At 41.1% G+C, this 21,059-nt stretch overlaps 1 protein-coding gene across 6 annotated transcripts in view; it reads right to left on the bottom strand.

Moving 5' to 3' along the window:
• The window catches only part of pde1cb (phosphodiesterase 1C, calmodulin-dependent b), a 103,510-nt gene that overhangs the window by 43,599 nt on the left and 38,852 nt on the right, over nt 1-21,059 (bottom strand). For 3 of the 6 annotated variants that reach the window (XM_047588656.1, XM_047588657.1, XM_047588660.1), the window contains one exon: nt 19,162-19,188. The exons of the other annotated variants lie outside the window; for them this stretch is intronic. In XM_047588656.1, the coding sequence (XP_047444612.1) occupies nt 19,162-19,188 (27 nt within the window). The remainder of the gene's footprint in view (nt 1-19,161; nt 19,189-21,059) is intronic. 6 annotated transcript variants of the gene reach the window in all.

Here is a 21,059-nt window from a genome sequence, read left to right as displayed (position 1 = left end):
AAGATCTGAAAAATGTATGGCTGCTCTGTGTTTAATGTCCGACTAGGGACATTTTGCCATAATGAAGCAACACATTTGACTTTGGCTGTCCTTTCACGGGTGAATTGGGTATGTGTGTTATCTCATGTCGGAGATCCAGACGCCCTGAGGTTTGCAGATTTGAAGGTTGTTGATAGATAAAAGGGTTGGCGGGTTGACATAACCTTAAACTCCAGATACTGCAAAGGAAGTTACATCCCCGGAGCCAAAAATGGCCCATGGTGACATGTGGCCGGTCAGAGACACTAACACACATATACACACACAATCCAGCAAGCTAACTCAATGAAACAGAAGAGGTAGAGAAAATAGCGCTTTCAATTAGATTATGTGTTTGACTCAAAGCCAGAGCGCCGACATAATAACAGATAGTGCATAATGCTCCGAGTCTACCAGAGATGATTAGAGCAGTAATCTAGACATGTGGTGATAGCCAACTATATCTGCCTCTATGTCACATTTAAAATGAAAATTAAAGCATGTGTACAAAGAAGCAAAGCCCACTCCAAGAGGGGGAATCTCCTCAATGGCCAATTGGAGAACAGATATGCTGATTGAAATGTGTGCAGAGATAATTCAGGTAGATTCTAAAACGCAAAGAGAAGGAGACACAACAGAGACGGAGAGGGAGGGACCATGATAACAGAGCTCTCTGTCCTTGTCACACACACATTAACACACAACTGCACAGATGGATCAATAAAAGCTTAAAAGTGGCGCAGTGTGGCGAGTGAGGTCATCACTGGTCTGTCCTTCAACCCCTGGACAAACAAGGGCGTCAGAGTGCTTTTTAGTTGGAGCGATGCACCACTTCACATAACAGACGCACACACACACACACACAGGAAAGACCTTGCGACTGTGCGCTTTATTTTTCAGTCCAGCAGGAGTCGAATGAATAATTGTTCACACATGTACGTTTCAGTCGTCGCAAGTGTATCGCAGCCACACAATTAACTTAAAAACCCATCGAATGAGACGTCTTGAGTTCTTTATTTGTTACTCACGCGTCCTTGGATTTTATGTACGCAGATAAACACTCCCACGGTTCTATCATGAACCACATTACACACTCAACTACCGACCTGGGCATAGAGCAGCAGATTCACATAGCCCATGCACTGGTTGAATTTCCGATTTTGCTCATTTACACAGAGCGATAGCTAACAGACGCCATGCTAATGAGACAGCTGCGCCTGAAACTTAAATAGTGAGAACTTCTCGGTTTCTGGAGCCCGTTTTAAAACACCTTGTCCTCACGATTAATCTGCATTGTCACTCCCATTTTCTGCACGGAGTCAAATAAATCCGCTTTAATGTACTGAACATATGCTCACAACGATGATGACTGTACTACATTTGCGGCTATGTTCTGGTGATGTACGGCTCATTTGTTACGAAGACAATAAGCCATTAGCGTGACAGCAGATATTGTGCTGACATCAGTCAAAAAGAAGAAGAAGGACTGCAGGCATAAACTTTCATTGAGATTCCATGTATGAAACATGGCGTCTGCGCTCATGAGCGCATTTTAAGTAGCCTCCTTAGCATCACTCGTTTAAATAAAGTCATAGAGTGGACGGTGCGTAATTTTCACACACAACCCCAGCTATGAGGCATGAATTTGACTGATTTGATAACCACAGAGTGATGCACTTCTACTGCAGTTTTAGATTTGAAACAGAGATTTTAGCATTTATTTTTTTCCTTAACTGGACATCAACCAGCTCACCAATACGCCTCTAATCTAACCAGCCAATCACAGGTCAGCAGCTTTAGCCAACGTTCACACCAAATAACAGAATGGAGAAATGGGATCTATGTGTCTGTGACAGCTTCTGATGGTGATGAGTTATTTCTGAATCTGCTAATCTCCCAGGATTATCACGGCCCAAGTCTCTGGAGTCTATTCAGAAGTGCGAAAACTAACATCAGTGAGCGATGAGTCTGCAGACAGCAACGCCTTTTTTCCGACTGAAATGGACAAGTCTGTCTCATGCTGTAGTGGGTACAGATTCATCAAAACCGGAGAATGGAAAAATAAACCTGGTCTGATGGATCTGACTCTCTGCTGAAGATGCAGATGGTAGGCCAGAATCAACAGCATGAATCCACGAAGCCAGCCTGGCTTCTGTTAAGAGTCCAGGTGGGCCGTGGTGTAATGGGGTGGAGAATGTTTTCTTGGCACACTTGAGGCCTTTTTTTTTTATAACAATCAATCACTGTCTGGATGCCTATTCCTAACGTCATGTGGAGTCCGAGTAACCTAAAACTGATGCAGCTTTGAAAGCACATGCAGACCCAATCATGTATTAGTAGTAATGCTCTATGAATGCTATTATATAGCTATCTGATTACAACCTAAACCTATATAGTTTATAATGCTTATATATCACATATTTACGTCCATAAATAACTTAGCTTTCATCAATAAAATGACTTATTCTCACAATATTGTCAACATAAATTCAAAATCCTCTACGCGCCTCCAAACAGGGATTAAGGTGCTTAAAAAAAAATCTAATATCGAAGCTTGATAAATGTCAGAGCATAACAGCTTGCACCGGCTCTGTGTCACACATGTGATGTAAAAAAAGGAGCGTTTTAAGCAGCTTATTTTCTGATTCCAGACACCTAGCTCTGCCCTTTTCCTCCCTTCCCATCACATGGAAACACTCCATTAAAAAGAGACACATAAAAGAACCACACGGGCAGTCGGTCAGGTGGATGGCGTTGGAGAGAGAAGCCATCAGGAGGCGACAGCATAAGGTGATAAGCTGCGTTCAGGTAGCCAGTCAAGCCTGGGAAGCAGAAGGTTCAGCACCAGGTCTTCTTTAGCTTCGCCAAAACCAACCAAGCTAAGAAGGTTATTAATACTTGCACTCACACATTGTTAGAACTGTGGCCAGTGTTTATTGTATCAATACAGTATCTAGATGTACAGTATCTTGGTTTTGATGTGATACTCCTTAATAGGGATGTCACGATTACTAGATTTCACAATTAATCGCGGTATTAAGCGCTACAATTAATTGATCGTAACGTTTCCTGAATACCATCAGAAAATAGTAATCCAGAACCATAGTTAAAGGCAACTCAAACGGAACGAAAAATGTGTTACGCAACACCCACGCAGTGCTTCCAGTGGCGGGTCGCCAATCTTAAATCCTAGCCGCCGCTCCTTTAAATGTCTCGCAACTTCTAAGGTAAACAACAGATAACTATCTTGCTCAGTATCTACTCTTTGGGTTCTTAATCTACCAGTTACAGTCACTTTGTAAACTTCCTCAAGTGTCTCGATCCGCTGGACGGTGCTTGGTTTATCAATAAAGAACGACGTTATTGTGGCCCAGAAGTTTAACACCACGTGTCCGTTTCTGTTTATTATCTCCTCTTTTGAGCGCTGGCGTTCTCACTACACGCTGGTCTGTTGACAGTATCACATGATGGTGGTGACTGACGCTACAAGTTAAATTATCTGACGTTTCATCGAGTTGTTTTCTTTTTGCTCAGGTGTATGTGTGTACAAGTTATGTTATTGTGTTATTGTAGGGCATAGGTCTTCAACAGGGGGTCAGGGGATTTACTGCAGTACTTGAAATTAAATATATATATATATATATATATACACACACACATATATATATATATTTGAATTATTTGAATAACTTCAAACTGAATGCAAAATGATAATGTATATTTCTAAATAGCACTAGGCTGAGTTTATTATAGAACACATTTAGTAGGTAGGGGGTCTATATTTAATCTCTCTAATCAGTTCTGGGGGTTCTTGACCTGAAAAACACTGAAGATCCCTGCTGTAAGGCACAAGATGACTTTTTTTTTTTTTTTTACTTTGGTGACATTTTTCAAATGTTTTAATTTTCATGTAGAAAATCAAGGTCAGTGAAGTTACCATATATGGTCCCATGCCCTTAATAGGTACAACAATGTAAACCTGTATTTAGGCCATTACCACACCACTAGTGCTGATTCAGGCACTTGTCAATATAAACATTATTACATCACATCTTCATGGCAGCCAACAAAGCAGCTACACTCAGCGTTCATTTAGAGGTGGACCAGATGAAAACCACATGCTTCTAGACCTCACTGAGCGGCACGAGGACGCACTTTAAAAGTTATCAAACATGGTTCCTTTCGATGGCATTTGTGCGCTATTATTGAATCCTACAGGTACTTCTTACAGTTACCATCTGCTGTTATTATAATCTTAACTGCTGTGATTATGGTTTTAAATGTCAGATTTATCTTAAAGTTGTACAGTTCCTTTTGTTCTGCTACGTATTGCAATAACGCAGAATACAAACCAACTCAAGACCCAAAGTAAAGGTTGAGACCAATTCGTCAGCGTATTATTATTAGCCAACAGCCTACTTTACGGACCGATTACTTGACAGAAATCAACTGTTTTGTTTGCAGGTATTTTTTTTTGTCGTATCTTCATAACGGAGGACCAGAAGCTGTTTGATTTGTTGTGTTATTACAGACCATTTACACACCACAACTAATCACAAGATACAGCGTACAGTTAAAGTAGAGCGCAAAAATTGAACTATCCCTTTAAGCTATCATGGAACACCAAGTGTGTCCATCAAACACCATGGTTACCAAAATTAGCATGCCATTTATGACTCAATTAAGCTTCATTATATTCAGCAGGAGCAAACAGCGGTGTGGAGATGAGACTGCAGACTCCTCTGCGTCTTTGTGTCTTCGGCGCCCCCGAGGGTCACTTATTTTTTTCTTCAGATGTCTGTTGATTTGGGAAGGCAGAGTCTCAGTTAGAGGCAACCAGTTTAATGAGAGGCTTGGCTAATGAACAGCATAATATAGCAGACCACCCCCCCACCACCTATCCAGCTTCTACACACATACAGTGTGATATGTGCGGTAAATGTGTGGTATACTCGTATTGCTAGTTACAATTGCTCAATAGTGGGGGTTAAATTGAATTTAAGCCACTTTCCAAGCCAAACAGATGTTGACAATAAGGCTGAAGTGTATTAGCTGTATATACTGAACTTGAAGTTGAATTGCTGTTGGGCTCCGCAATGAACACTCACAATATGTGGAATATTACTTACCAATATTATCTGTTTGCAATTCAATACTTTGTCATTCAATACTTTTTGTTACCAATTACGTTTGTTACAATTCAATACCTTTTGTGTTTATGCCAATACTTGTACATTGTTTATTCTATTCTATATTTCTTTTCATCTTATTATATATCTTCTATACAATCCACTCTTTATTCTTGTTACTTTTCTGCCCCCATGTATGCTGCTGAAAACTGCAATGTCCCCATTGTGGGACAAATAAAGGTTTTTCTACTCTGTTCTGTTCTTTTTTAGAACCTGTAGTAGATAATACGTTTGCTATTGTCTTGTCATGCTGCATAATCATCCTACTTTGTCGTCAAATCTTCATAAATCATGTGAAGAATAAAACCTCTACAACCTGAGAGCTAAAACCTCCTGTGTCGACGTCTGTCACATCATGTGTCATCGCTAGAGCTGCAACCAACAGTTATTTTAGTTTTTTAATCTGCCGATTATTGTCTTCAAAATGTCAGAAAATAGGAAGAATCCATTAGCATTTTTTCTAGAACGCTTCAAATGTCTTTGGTTTGTCCGATCAACAGCCAAAAATCCAAGGTTATGTAACTCGCTCTGTTATATGCTGTGGAAAATGCATTTTTTGGCTAAAAAGTTAGTGAAACAGTGAGTAAACAAGTTGATGAACTGGTGTTCTGTCCAACTGATGAATCGGCTACATGTTAACAGCCCTCCTCAGGAGCTAAAATAAACTTAATCACTAAAGTAAACCATGCACATGTTGTTTCCCTTAGTCTCCATAAATCTAACTGTGTAACTGAACTACAGTACTGAATGTTTATTTTCTGGAGAGGATGTTTAGTTCAGCTTGTCCAAAAGAGTGTTAGAAAAAAACTGTGACAGAAAACAGATTCTTAAGTGCTTCACTGCAGCGGTGATTTCCAGCGCTCCTCTCAGATTAACATCAAAGAAAACACCGGCAGGTCCATTCACACGCTCGCACATTTAAAAATAATTCCGGCTTATTTTCCAAAGCAAGCGCGGTGCGTAACAGTTGCCGAATGTGTTCATTAATAGTTTTTCGCGTTTGAGAGAGGAGCTTTCCGCCGAGTGACAAGCAACATGTTTCACTTTACGCTGCCAAATCCTTCACCGTCCTCTGTTTACATAACAGCTAGGGCGGCTACTAGCAGCAAAGCACCACATCACTAATCAAGCCATTATCTACTTGGCTTTCATCCAGCGGCGGCTAAAGACACATTTGCGCAAAACCGCTTACCTCTTTTAATTTATTTTTTCATTCACTTGCAGGATTTGCCAAAAAGACCAATGGTCAGGCAAACTGACCCAATTAAAAACAACCAAACACTGGACGACAAGAGTCAATCAGATATAATAGCCGTGCAGAAAATGTTTCCATTTTTGGCCTGATAATGTGGAATTTAGATTCATCTGGCTCTGGCCAAAAGTTTTATGTAACTTTTTGCAACTTCTAGAAGTGTTTGAGTTCTCTCATATAGTTAGAAAACAGTGGGATGCTTAAAGAAGCTAAACATCGCCTCAGTCAAACTCAAGCATTCTTCATCTGCTTCACCTGCATTCCCAAGAAAATCCCATTTTGGAGACAATGCCTTTCACATCAATTACAGCAGAGCCTTTGGACCACAGAAGACATTTAAATAGATTATATGTCAGGTCTGCACTAGGCGTGTAAATGACCAGGTTATCAGGAGATGAATGAGGAGGTAGCTGAATGCAAAGAAACACACACAGTGTTCACACAAACACACAAACGTTACGGATGGCTGCTGGGCATCACGCATGATTACACACATTCAGCTCAAAAACACAGTGGATGAGTTCAATCTGTATCAGACACGGTTTGCTCCAGTTTAGAGTGCTCCATTTGTCTAAACGTAGACGTTGCCAGGATATATCCAGAGGTGGATCCGACCCGCTAACAACGCTGCCAGGCCCTGGACGCCCTCTGGCACACGTGTGGGGGCAAGTTGGTAGAGTTTGGGTCCTCAGTTTTTTTTTTTTTTTTTGACACATTCTCTTATAAGCCCTGCTCCTGAAATGGCATTATTTGGTGTGGTCCCATCTGAGGTGGCCATACAGTATCTGGAGCACAGTCGGATGCCATCACCTTTTCATCCCTACTAACCAGGCGCCTTATTTTATGTAACTGGAAATCAGTTCAATTCACGCACAGGCACTGGGTCGGGATGTAAAATATAAAACTTACGAAGTTGAAATATTCAATCGAGGGATCAACCCACAGGTTTTGCAATGTCTGGCAGCCATTTTTGAACCACTTCAACTTGGAACTCCTAGCTAAGGACACTGAGGCTACAACTTAATTGACTCTCAATCTGTGTCATGTATTAGAATTTGTATTTTTAGGTGTTGTTACTTTTACAATTTTTTTCAAAAATACATTTCGTTTTATATGTGTATTACTATGTCATTATTGTTGCTTTATTTTCATGTATCTTGTGACCTCGTTGATTGTATTGTATGTGTTTGCAGTATAAAAAGCACATGGTGCGTTGTTTTCACATTCTCACACAGTGTGACCAAATCCTTCTCTCTCTCTCTCTTTCAAAAAATATAAATTCTGCTCGTGTACTCTTTGGATAATCAGCCAGCAGAGACCGGTGTAGTGGTGGGATGGTTAGAGGATATAAACAACCGCATTAAAGAAGACAATCTGCAACACAAATCTGAAATAATATTGGCTCCAGGCATCAGGAGGGGGAAGCCCGCTGAGCTGACACTCATATGTGTTGGAGTAGCAGCGGGATAAAAGCCAATCATTTAGGGCTTTGTAATCAATCTTCAAAATGGCAATACACTTAGCTCAATAATGTCTTCATGAGGTAGGCAAAGAGGAAGAAGTAATCAGTGTAGAAGCTCATTGCTGTATAATGAGAATGCAGGCCTTACAGTAGCACAAAGGGACAGTGTCCCTAGTGACAAGGTAAGCAAAAAAGAACAATTGAATGATCCCTCTTTGTGTGCAGCTACTGGAGTGTATTGTTGAACCGGAATGGAAAATCGATCAGAATTAGAAATCTGATGTCTATGTGCACACGGTGCTGCTTGCATCGCAGGGATACGCACTAGCCCTCCAGTGTCTGAGGCATGACTCACAATTGTCTGCAATTGACTCCAATGATAACCCATTTAAAAGCGATGAGACAGTCGATGGTTGTTCTCTCCTACTCTCATCACTCTCATGCTGCTGCTGCTCTACGGGAGAGAATTTGAATGTGGTTTATTTCAGCCATTCGCTGCATGAAAAGGTGGGTGAAACCTCTGTGACGTCACCCGTTTTAAGAGCCCACTGCGGGAGGCTCCGGCCGTCGCTGCTGCGGCAGCGTCTGAAAATACATTTACACTGCAAGTAACGAAAGTCATTAAGGGTCGGTACAACATATGCATTTCATTGGCTTACGAGTCAACACATCGTTGAAGTGTCAAAAAAATTTAAACGACGCGTGCCGGTTTGATTTTACTAAGGGCTTGATAAACAGGTGAGGAACATATAAATTCCCCCCTGCACATATTGATTAACTATTACTGTGGGTGACAGTAGCTCAGGAGGCAGAGCGGTCGTCCAATAACCGAAAGGTTGGCTTTCCGCCCAATCCCTACTCTGTCCATCAAGTCCTCGGACAAGACACTTAACCCCCCTTCTTTCCCCCTGTGTACCCCACTGGTGTATGATTACGAGTGAGTGATGTGGGTGGTGGTCGGAGAGGCCGTAGGCGCTAGATTGGCAGCCATGTTTCCATCAGCCTGCCCCAGGGCAGCTGTGACAACTAAGGTAGTTTACCACCACCAGATTGTGTCTGTGAGTGAATGAATCACGTATTTAATGTAAAGTGCTTTGAGTGTCTATGATAAAGCGCTACGTAAAACCAATGCATTGTTATTATTATTGTCATTGTTAGGAAATTAGCTCTAGATACCAATACTGCTTTTTATTCCAGGATGTAATTTCTGCTGTGAAGTTCTGTCCGCTGACCTGCTTTTTGAGTTCGTGAGTTCTTCCCTGTTAGTCTCACACGGCCGTCGAGGAAGTGCATTATCTTTGGCACATCTGTGTCAACACAGATACGCAGGCTGCCAGACAAAAAACACCGCTCTCCTGGGTGAAAGCCGTCTGACTTAAAGGCCTTTTAGGTCAGGTTCGCTTGTTACTATTATGTGTCTATGAGATTATGTGTATATAAGATGATGTATATTACATTGTAACTTCTATATTTTATATGTGTTGTATTATTTGTTTTTAGGCAGGGGGACTACCAATGTAAATCAGCCCTTGGCTGCAACTGGGTACATCTACATTTCCTTTCTTGTTTATTGCTACAATTAATTTAAATTGAAATTAAACACAGGAATCAACTGTAAACTCTGTGGCTTCAGTTCATTTAATCGGTTTCAGACTTGGTGTTATGTACACATTTGACTTTTTTCTATTTTCTATTTATAAAAAAATACATATTTTAATCCAAAAGTAAAGCAAGGCTGTATCTGTTATGTTTTTATGCATCTGTGTAGCACCTATTCAGGTTCAGCATTTATTATGATGAATGATTTTTCCCAATAAAATGTCAGTATCTGAGTCCTTGGGAATGAGGGCACACCGATTATGTACATGTGTGCAGTTATAGTATCAGAGAATATGTACGTTGCTCTGCTTTTAGTTTGCATACTGAACGGTGCCTCTGAGCACCTGCATAGTTAAGAAAACTGTGACGCGGTGCGAGCCGTGCTAACTGAGGCAGGTTCCTCAGAAAAGCAAGGTGTACCTGATGTGAAGCAGAGGGGAATGGAAAGGGAGGAAGAGGATGAAGAAAAAGACTGGGTGAGAAGAATGTAATTAGCCCAAGCTTGGGGATTCATTTGAGTCAGGTAATTACCCCTCTAATCATCAGGTAGCAGGAGAGAAGCGGTGGGGTTATGGGAGGAAGAAATAGGGAACGAAAGATCAGAGTCATCAGTGTGGCTTCGCTGGAAATCAACGAAAGAAAATAAATTGCAACATTTTTTTTTTTTTCCCCCCCCCAGAAAAGAAAGCGTTTAAAAATTAAACATCCAGAATTGATGTGTTTACTGCTGCTTTAGGTGACATTAGGTACAAGATTGGAATTTGGAGACAGACATGGAAACACGCCTCAGCTAAAAGTCATCACCACAAGTAGAAAGCAGATGAAACAATGAGTCAACGAGAGCTGAAACCAAGGTCTCGAGCTCTTGAGCTGGACTCAACAAACCGATTCCTTTTGATTTGAATGTGATTAAAATAAAGACAATGTTGCCTCAAGTGAAATATTATGAAAGTCTCAAGAGTACATAATCTGTTTTTAATTCATACTTTAAGCACATTATTATTTTTATTGCAGCTCTTAATGCTCCATATTGCTCCAAGGACGATTATCAGTTAGTTTTATGATGATATTTATGATTGTATTTGTTTCAGAAGCAAAACATTAAAACCAGTAACCGTCCACTATTGCTTCCCCAAATGAATCATCTTCACTAAAGAGCCCAATAGCTGTGGTGACTGACAAATGGCCCTGAACCATAGAGAGAGAGACAGAGGGGCTTTGGTAATGGCATATAATGGGCTGTTCTTGAAAGGCAGCCAATGCTCCCTGATTACTGACATTAACCGAAGAGTTCAATTTTCCCCTGTGACACTCAGCCTGACAATATCCATCCTTCTCTGCATTGCTTCTTTTATTTCTCCTCCTCTGACAATGTGCTGATTTTCTTCATTCACTGTCCCTGTTGCTGTTTTTATTTCAGTTTCTACGATGAAATCCCTGATGTCCTATACCACACAACTCGACAACAATGTAATACGGTGGAGGCATTTTTATTAAAGGCACTCAAGTCCAAGTTGAATTGCCCTACAGTGTCATTTTTTCTTTTCTTAAAATTCTACTAAACTAAAATGTAAAAAAAAAAAAAAAATCATATTTCAGGTTTTTTGAGGTGTGATTAATAAGTCTATGGCCTCAGGCAGTAGTATGAAATTGTCAAAATGGCCGCCAAGCCCTCAAGGTCCAACTTGGGTGATAAGCTTGTAGACTGCAAATGGCTGCAGGAAACCAAGGAGCCAACGTTACCTACGAGGCTAGGAATCTAGGAAGAGCTACAGACCATGTTACAGACCAGACCCCTCCTGGATCATGACGGTCAGTTGGTCTATAGACCATAGGTATGTACGTGACGTCACAACAAGCGGTCGTCTCCGTGGTTACGGCCACTGAGCAGCAAAAAGTGACAGATGAGCATGGAGATTAGCAGCATTAGTTTGAATCACAGGCTTTAATAGCGTGAAGAAAAGGTGAAGACCTGTTGTGTGATTGACTGCACCAACAGATTTGAAAAGCAGTCAGAGACATATTTTTACGGGTATATCAGACCGCCAAAGAAAAGAGAAGTAAATGGAGCGCTGCATTAGAAACAACTGGAATACAGGCACAGTTCATGTTTTGTGTCAGGTAATATTAATTTATGCTGGGTTTTTTTTTTTTTTTTGGTTGATAAAGTCATACCTTAGTTACTCTTAAGTTATGTTCTTGAGGGCTGTCAGACAAGTTTGCTGATGCTGCCGACATAATAAATAACAATTACACAAACAGAATATTTGTGATCACTCCTCGTCATCCTTTAAACATCTGGTCAGGTGCTACAGTATTGTGTGGCTAACGTTACTTCTCTGTTAAGCTCTTAGCGTTAGCATCTTTTATTTAGCTACATTCATCATAACTGAAATGAGCTAAAACTAAATGAAACTGAGGCTAATCCACTTTTCCAAGTGGGTATAAAGTACCAAAAGGTGATACTTTAGTTTAAGTACAGTATTTCCCAGCGTTAAAATCAGGTCCATATACTAAATATCAGGATAAATGATTTCCTGATACAATCAATGATTTTGGACCATTTGTTATTTGGTAGTTTGCGTGGATCATTGTCGAGTCTGATTGTTCTTAATTTGATCTGATAATCCACATTTCCCCTGGTCTCACTGTATTTACTGATACATTTCACCATGTTTTTGCCACTCAGTGGGCGTGGCCCCAGGCGCTCTATGGATTTTATTTCATTCTTGATGATTGTATAGTGACAATATTATATTATATTGAGTGTTCAGAATAGACGAAGCTGCTGTTTTGTTGTATTTGGTCAGTTCCGTTTCTCTTCTCCTGAACTGGTTCCCTAAGTTGACTTTGTCAAAGTGAGTGGTGGCGACAAGGTTCTGACTAGTATAATTGTTCTGAAACATACAAGTAAAACTAGGGCTAGGGCTTAGTGAATCTACCGGGCTTCCCCAAAAGATACACAGGATGAAACCTCAGTGGCCTCAATAAACACTAAGGCTTCTTCTGTGTTTTCCTCATCACTTCTTAGGATGTCAGTCATTATGGACAATACTGAGAGGAGTTTATCTCTTCGTGTTAGTGTGGGACAGTTGAGTTTCTGTAGGTGGTAGTTTTTTCCACTGCTGCCTCCAGAAAATAAAAGAATAATTACTTCCGATCTAAATGCTTTACACAGTGGAAAAAGAAATCTGCCCACTACTTGGTATTTAGATCCGTAAATGTCAGTTTTTTTTTACCACGGTAAAGAATGGAGAATAAAATTTTTTTTTTTAGGATTATTAAGAAAAAACATGCAAATCCGTAGAGTACATGCAATCGAGTAGACTGCGACAACAAAGACTTGGTCCTAAAGGTATGATGACTTGATGATGTAAAAAAAAAAATAAATAAAAATCAGAGAAACAAACATTTAATATTTTCCTTTAGCGAGTCTTTAGACTCGACTTAGACTTGCTGTATCTCAAGTAACTTGAGACTTGGACTTGATCTACAAACTGTTCTGTCTAAAAACTTTTGACACAAACATGTGTTCAGGAGCACAGTCTGAAAGTGTGAAAACTGCTGCAAATTGCAGGGGCCCAATCCGTAGAGGAGTCATTACTGCCACTGAAACATGCGCTGTTGCCCTGCATAGTTTCACAGACTGCAATCTCAACAAACACAAGAGCAACGAGAGATGGAAAGGACACACAAAACCTTTCACATAAACACATACTTAGAGGTGGCAACTTGGCTGACTGCATAAGGCCATTTAAGGCTGAGGGCTCGCCTGGATCGGATGGCAAAACACTTAGAGCTTTTAAAAGCTAGGTTACAAGGAGTGGCCACCGTAGGATATTTACAGGCTTAAGTAAAAGCCTGTTTCATTCAGTGCAGCAGAGGCGCCTGTCAGTGAATACAAGGAGATACTCAAGTCCTCCGCGTGTTGCGTTGATGGTGAATGATTCCTGTAAATTGTGGTGCTTGGGTGATCAATGCCTTTTTGGGAAACACAAGAGAAAGTGCCGCTTTTTCTTCTCGGTAAATGGACAGAATCTAATTACCTTCTGGCACATTCAGGAGCTCGGTGATTGAGCGGAGTTTTGTCAATGGAGTAACACGTTTTGTATCGACCCATCCCCTGAACAGCGCTGTTAAGACTGTAGTTAAGAGTGATACCAGGTTTGAAGTAAAGGATGAATATGGAAAAAAAAAAGATATGTTTTTGTTATGTTCTACATAGCTGGTGACATTTTCTTTCTCTAGAGGACTAACGTTTAGCCTCAGTGAATTATCAGTATTAAAACAGTATAACCTCATCTGAGATCCTTTTTACAGGTTTCTCCCTGTAAAAACAGACCAGCCAGCAACAGCGCCCACGAGCCAGAGACAGCGCCCGCGAGCCAGAGACAGCGCCCGCGAGCCAGAGACAGCGCCCACCTACAAATGGCCTAATCTTTTTGCCTTCACTCCAACTGTGAACCAATCACGGTTAGTTAATTATTTCTTATCTTTTTCAAATGAGTGAAAACCAACAAATGTGAAGGTTCCCAATTATCCAGGTCCTGTTATGTCCAAATAAAGCAAAGCAACAGACATTTATACACATATCCAAGTTGCTCCTAACATTTACAACCCACTAATGGGTCACTAGAGTAACACTCATTAGGAGGAAAAAAAAAAATAGGAAAATAAATTCATCTAATTGCAGGACAACCGGCCTCAGCAGCACTCATTGGACAAATTTGGACAAAACGCCTTCAAGAATACTCAACCATTGTATCAGCTTTTTTATATAGTGCATATAACATAACCTGGCTAGCTACTGTTGTGTCAAAGAAAGCCCCTGGGAGTTGTTCAGTTCAGCCTGGTTAAGTCTTCTCTTTGGAGTCTCGAAGAAATCGTCAGGAGTCCGCATTCAGAGCACCAGAGTGATCTTTATGACCAGCCACAAAGGAGAGCAGTCTTACAGTGCAGAAAAGTTCACCACAGTCCTACTCTAAAGTGTAAAGGCCTTTGTTCTCATCTTTTATACTTTTGGGACCCCACAGGTCACACCTTCTGTCCATCCCCTACATTTGGAGCACACCCTTATACCACCCCTTCATTTTAACCAATTACACCGTTAGAAATTGTCGCCGTCACTGTTGCTGAGGTTTTCTTGACCTTGGGTGTCAGGTGGCCTTATCTGTCTGCACCGTGTGCCAGTGCATGGCGCCTGGTCCCCATCCTTTTTTCCCACTGCGCCGTTATCAACTACTTTTTTTTATTTTTTCAAGGTAGCTTCAGAATTCTCCTTGGTTCCCAGTTTAATAAAGTCATTCTTGCACATTTCACACCCTTATTTTTCAGTTCTAAGCTTATTTTTAAAATAAAAAAGTTTATTACAAACTGCAAGTTTTACAAAGTGCAATAAGTGCAATATATAATGCATTACGATCAGACATATCATTGTAATCAATACAACCTCATAATCAAATATGACATCATTGTCATTCTGCTTGCGTCTTTTTCATTTATCTTCTTCTTGGCACATCACAGGTTTTAAAATTACACTACACTACAAATACAACGATCAGCCGCAACATTAAAACCAGGAAAAAACAGGAGAAATATAGAACATTGCTGAAAAGCAGCACAAGGTTTTGACCTGGCCTCCAAACTCACTAGATCCCAGACTGATGCACTGGAACGAGCCTGATCCATACAGGCCCCTCCTCTCAATCCACAGGACCCAAAGACCCACACTAACAACACTGCGTTGCCAGACACCACAGGACCCCCCCCAGAAGGCCCATGTCCATTTCCTGATGAGTCACAACTGTTTTTGAGAGACCTACACAATATTAGACAGCAGAAAGAAATGTTCAGAAGATGTTTCGAATGTGTCATCAAATCCTGGCAATTCTCAACAGTAATACAACAATATTTTATTTATCATCATAAGCTGCACGATGCAAGATGCTGTGCTGTGAATTGAACGTTTTCCTGTCATTGCAACGGTAGCTAAGGAGGGGGCGGAGCTTACCAGCTGTCAGTTGTTTAGAGTCCTGAAACACAATAACAACCACGTGAACAAAAAATGATAACCTAAATAGAAACAGGCAAACTGTTTCCCTGCAACACCATCAAGCCCACATACAACCCACAAAACACAGACGTTCGTCTTTCGTATTTTTTTTTTCTCCCCCATCCCTCTTCACCTCCTTTCTATGCAAGCACCAACTCACGCAGCCACTCCTTTCGTTCTCATTGCTCCATGCCTCCCTCTGCGAAGAGGGCCATCTCTCCTTCCATCTGCATGTGTGAGGGGTTGTCCTGGTGTGTCAGTAATGACAATGTCCCAGTGTTCCTCTCTGCCAATTAGCCCGGCCGTAATTACACAGACACATATGGAGCTGTCAATCACGCAGCTCCTCCACACAGGAACTCACCCACCCCGGCACGGAGAGAGCGAGGGAGACAGAGAGACTGCGGCAGAAAGCGCAAACGGATTTCTCAACAGCACTCCGAGCGACCACACACTGCGCCAATAAGTAGCATGAGGAGTGTTGCGTTCAATTACTCCGACTGTGTGGCAATCCCCCAGTTCACAGGAAATGCCATGAAGCAATATTAGAGACGCGCTTCGGTAACATAGTTTTTTTGTTTTGAGCTCCATTTTGTGGGGTGACTGCAATTTTCCTATTTACTAAGTGAACACAATTTGCGCCAATGAGTTTTTTAGATTGAAGCCGGACCACGTGTTGATTTAAATTGTGCCACGAGAATAAGAAGTGTATGCAAATAAACTATAACGTTAATTACTTCAGCAATTTCGAGATGACGCTGTTTGCATAGAATACATTGTTTGGTTTGGGATGTTTAAACAGGATTTAATTCATTTTCCTATATTTGTGTAATTGCAGAAGAAAGCTCAATATACAGACAACAAAATGATGATTGTGTTACGTCTGACTTCCATCGCTGCTCAAAACCTCTTAAAAGCACATCAGTGCGCCGCATCGTTGTGACGTTTGTTCCCTCATCAAGTTTTATCTAAAAATAGTCTCACTTTGCTGTTTAAATTATTTTTGTTTCCTTTTAATGAAACTACACGTTTTTCATCAATTTTTAAAGAGGCATCAGCTACTAATGGGCTTTAGACCGAGTGCCACAGACAGGATTAGTTAGAAAGTGTTAAAAGACACATTATTGGTTTGTCGCGTTCTGGCTCTCCGCCTGCAGCAACAGCCATTTGCACACAGAGGAGCAGAGAATGTGTCACCTGTGTTATCTCATGGGATGGATTTTATGTTCTGCTCTCCACCTACAACTTAACACCAATTCATGTTTTTTTCGCAACTGCATGTCCGCAAGGGCCTGCGTGACATCTGTGTGAAGTCTGCTATTGTCTGCTCTGAAAGCCCGATGGAGGCGCATGCGTACAGAAAACATACGAGGAGAAGCACCACATGCTGTCAAACTCCTGGTGAGACCCCCCAACCAAATTCAAATTCAAAGGGAAATCACAGCAATCCTTTGAAATTTATCCAAGATAGTCCTGTGTGTGTGTTTTTTTATTTTTTTTTTTTGGCCACATGCTGATCGGCATGTAACATTGTAGTATAAATGGAACAGAGTGTGCATGAGCTGTTCACGGTCAAAGTCTGCATTGGATTGTGCAAACTGATGGGAAAAACATGGATTGGCATTTAAACCTTTTCCAGAAAATGACTGACAGACATCTGTTTTTGTACTGTAAGGTAAATAAAGGACACAGGACAGGTTTACTTGGATTTGGAAATCAACAAAAACTATATTATATCGTATTATATTATGAAAAATTCACTTTGTAAAGGTTCAGTAATATGTGTCCCCATAGCCTGTGTATGAAGTGAAAAGAAATTCTCACACTTCCGCTGATCTGAGATTTTTTTTCCCGTCTTGACGTCATGCAGGGAAATATCCACTTTCTCCAGTAGAGGATCCTGCCTTTGACCCGCCCCCCGGATATTGTTTTTTGTATCTTTTGGCTAGATAGATGAGCTGCCCTCTAAAATTACTGAGCGGACGCCATTTATTCTCCTCGCAAATACCTTGGATATACAGTCACGGGCAAATTCACATAGCAAAGGTACGAGCAAAGCACGACGGTTGTTCTGTTGTTGGCTGCATCAACGAACCCGTGACAAGTACCTTTACAGTTAGCGGAAGTTAGCGTTAGCTACATGGTAGTAACTGTGACAACAAATACGAACAAACTTTGTAACATTTTCAGACACACAATATTTTTATCTAAACATTCAGAAACGTCCTGCTGCAGCCGCAGAGTCTGAACTTCTTCAGGAAACTCTCCTTCTGCATCAAACTGGTTGAACACAGCTTCTCTACCGACCATTGTCAGAAATCGACGTAAACATTAGCGCAGCATGGTAACGCCCTCTCCCCGAGAGGGGCGTGGCGTGGGCGTGGTCAAACAGCTCATTAGCATTTAAAGGTGCAGGCAAGAAAAACAGCCTGTTCTCAGAAGAGCTACTTTTTGATTGGATGAAATTCAGGATCAAGGCTGAATTTGGACTAATACACTTGACAAAACGATGATGTTGGACCTCTGACACCTATATGAAATTGTTGAAAAAAAATCATCAACAGGGACGGTGGTGTTTGACACATATGGATAGTGCAGTGCCTTTATTTAAAGCAAGTTTTTTTTTTTTTTCCTCAGGGGTAGATCTGTGTTTCTAATTCAATCTAAGTTCTTAAGTATAATTGGCGTCCTGTTTGGCCTGTTTCTCCTGATCCCTGATAAACACACACTTCCTGTGGCCATTTCAAATTAAAAGCCCACTTGCATCTTAGCGGAAAGACACGCAAAAGAACTCGTCTTATTTGATTTCTAAATCAGATCAGATGTAACATACTGGGATGCAAAGGTTGGGTCACAGAGCCATGGTAAGTGTCTTTGGCACAGCTTCTGACAGACTGTTCAGTGCAGAAACATCTTTAACAAATGACACTTAAATCTGCATTACCCACTCAACCAGTGGCATTAATTACTCCATGTTTTCTCCCTTGTAAATAAATGCGTTCACGCCCCCCTTAATGGGGAGCTTGATTTCCCCAGAGCATCTCCAACACAACAAAACAAATGAAAGTTTCATAATGAAGACGATAACACACATGGCACTTGAGTTATTCGTCAGGCTTTCAACTTCCATGTGTTATCTATGGTAAACCGTGACACAATAATTTCTATCCATTACGGTGCCGGTTATCTGGTAATGACAACACGCTGACACTTGAATTAACGGAAGAGAAAACGAGAGTGAAAGGAACAGTGAAAATGTGACAAGGTGTGTTTTGCTAGTTCACCTATGATAGGGGTCTCTCATGAACGGAGGTGGATGGATAGAGGGGATAATAATGATAATAATCACAGTAATAATAATACATTTTATTCAAATTGCACTTTTGGTGACAGAGTTGCAACGTGCTTTGCAGGAAAATAACAATGGACAATGAAAAAGCAAACAAAAACGCAGGTCCATGGGGTCCAGTGATGCAGGAGAGTGGGAGTTGTATCAAGAACTGAAGAGGGGGGGACGGGGGAAGGGGGGGAATGAATTTCAGGGAGGGGAGAAATGGATTGGGGTCCAGGGTCCTTGACGATGTCTTACCTCTGGGACGTCTTCTTGTACTTGCGCCTGCCAGAGAAAAACATTAAAGTCTTAGACCATACAAATGGTTCGAGAGAATTTGTCACATTCACTAATTTTTTGCTCATGTCCTGTCCAAGGAGAAGCCAAGTACACATAGTCTGCCTTATAGAAGTAAAAATGTGACAACAAAAACTAAAACGCACTTCAGTGAGAATTCCATTCTCACTCTGCTGATCGAATCTCACAAAAAGCGCAACTGCTCAAGCACAGGAGGCATTTCTTCAGGTAAATGAGCAATTTAGCAGGAGTCTGGTGGATGCGTGTGAAGAGGAGAGTGCCACTGGCTATCAGCAAATAGGTGGGGGGGGGCTTTTGATTGCACCATTTGTTTCCCTTCCGTTTTCCAGCAGTCACATTATTAAGCCGTATTCACACACGGTCAGTTCTATAAAAGAATGCAAATGCTAACAATCACTTAAGCAGATGAAGGATTTAAGGGAGGCGTAATGCTTTGCAGAAAACGCACACCAACCCACCAACAACTTTACTACCAAACACACACACACACACACACACACACACACACACACACACACACAGTATAACACACCTCACCTACCTAGTGAATCATCACTCGCGCCAACATTTGACCTAAAACACTCCCACACCTTTATGAAGTGATAACAGCACGGCTCTAAAAGCAGAGTTCACACACACACTTGAAGCACTTATAAAACAGCAAAGAGAGAGTGTGTGTGTGTGTGTTCGGGGGGCGAGGGGGCGAGGGGGCTATCCCACTAGTGGACCTGCTACTGTTCAACTACAGATGCTGGATTTAAATTCCAGTCAGGGAGAATTCGCAGCACTTAGCTTGATTTGTTTCTCTGCCGTTTTCTGCATCAATCGTTTAGAGGTCAGCATTAAACTGCAAGCTAAGGAAGTTAGCCCCTGTGAAGAAATTGTAAGAGCTCCCTGGAAATTAGAGGAGGGAAGACGAACATGATTTCATCAGGCGATTGGAATCAAAGCGAGGCAAAGTGTTTCAAACAGAGATTAAATGATAGAAAAGAAAGGAGGGCGTCGTGAGGCGGTTATGGATAAGGTTTAGGAAACATGACAGGCAGACGGATACGGATAAGAACATAAAGGTGGAGGTCAGGGAAACACGGGGGTATTGATATTTGCTGTGTTTCTCCCTTCCTGCCCGAACCTTCCTCAGCTCCCACGTGTGTCAACGATACTAATCTTTTTCTATTTTGACATATTTAATCCAATGTCCTCCACATTATCAGCTTGAACATGTGTCGAGCTGGCTCAGGGCATGTAATTATATTATAGCGTCACAGGTTATTAATTATTAATCAAAATATAACCTTGAGCTTAATATGAGGTCATTTTAAATGGACACCTGGGCAGCCAACATGCTTCTTTTCTTGGGCGGCAGCAGGGGGAATGTGTTTATTATTATTTTACTCAAATAAAGGATTATTTCATCTTAAATATCCTTCATTACAAGAAAAAAAAAGCCAGTGTTGACCATGTAACTGGAAAACTTCTCTACACTGTCCCGTTAAGTAATTCCTAGAGGGTGACTGCTAACATATTTGTCCTATAGATTCACTTTCTGATTATTTTGGTGATTAGCCAGTTATTTGTTTTTCATTCCGGTTAATCAGCCCCAGTCTTCAATGTGCTTTGAAATATTCGCACACACAAAAATTACATCAACAACGATGAAAACTGTCGCCACTTAATTTCCCGTCACGTCGCTTCTGACTAATTGAGCAATCGACTAATTGTCTCAGCTCTAATTATAGCCGCTGTGAGCTATAACAAAGCATCACACTTTAATGCGATGCCTTTGAAACTAATAAAGTTGTGACAAGTCGCTGAAATGTGGCAAAGTAAAAAAATAA

Source organism: Mugil cephalus, chromosome 7 (genome assembly GCF_022458985.1).
Source record: "Mugil cephalus isolate CIBA_MC_2020 chromosome 7, CIBA_Mcephalus_1.1, whole genome shotgun sequence".
Taxonomy (NCBI): domain Eukaryota; kingdom Metazoa; phylum Chordata; class Actinopteri; order Mugiliformes; family Mugilidae; genus Mugil; species Mugil cephalus.
This window is presented reverse-complemented; position numbering and strand designations above follow the sequence as displayed.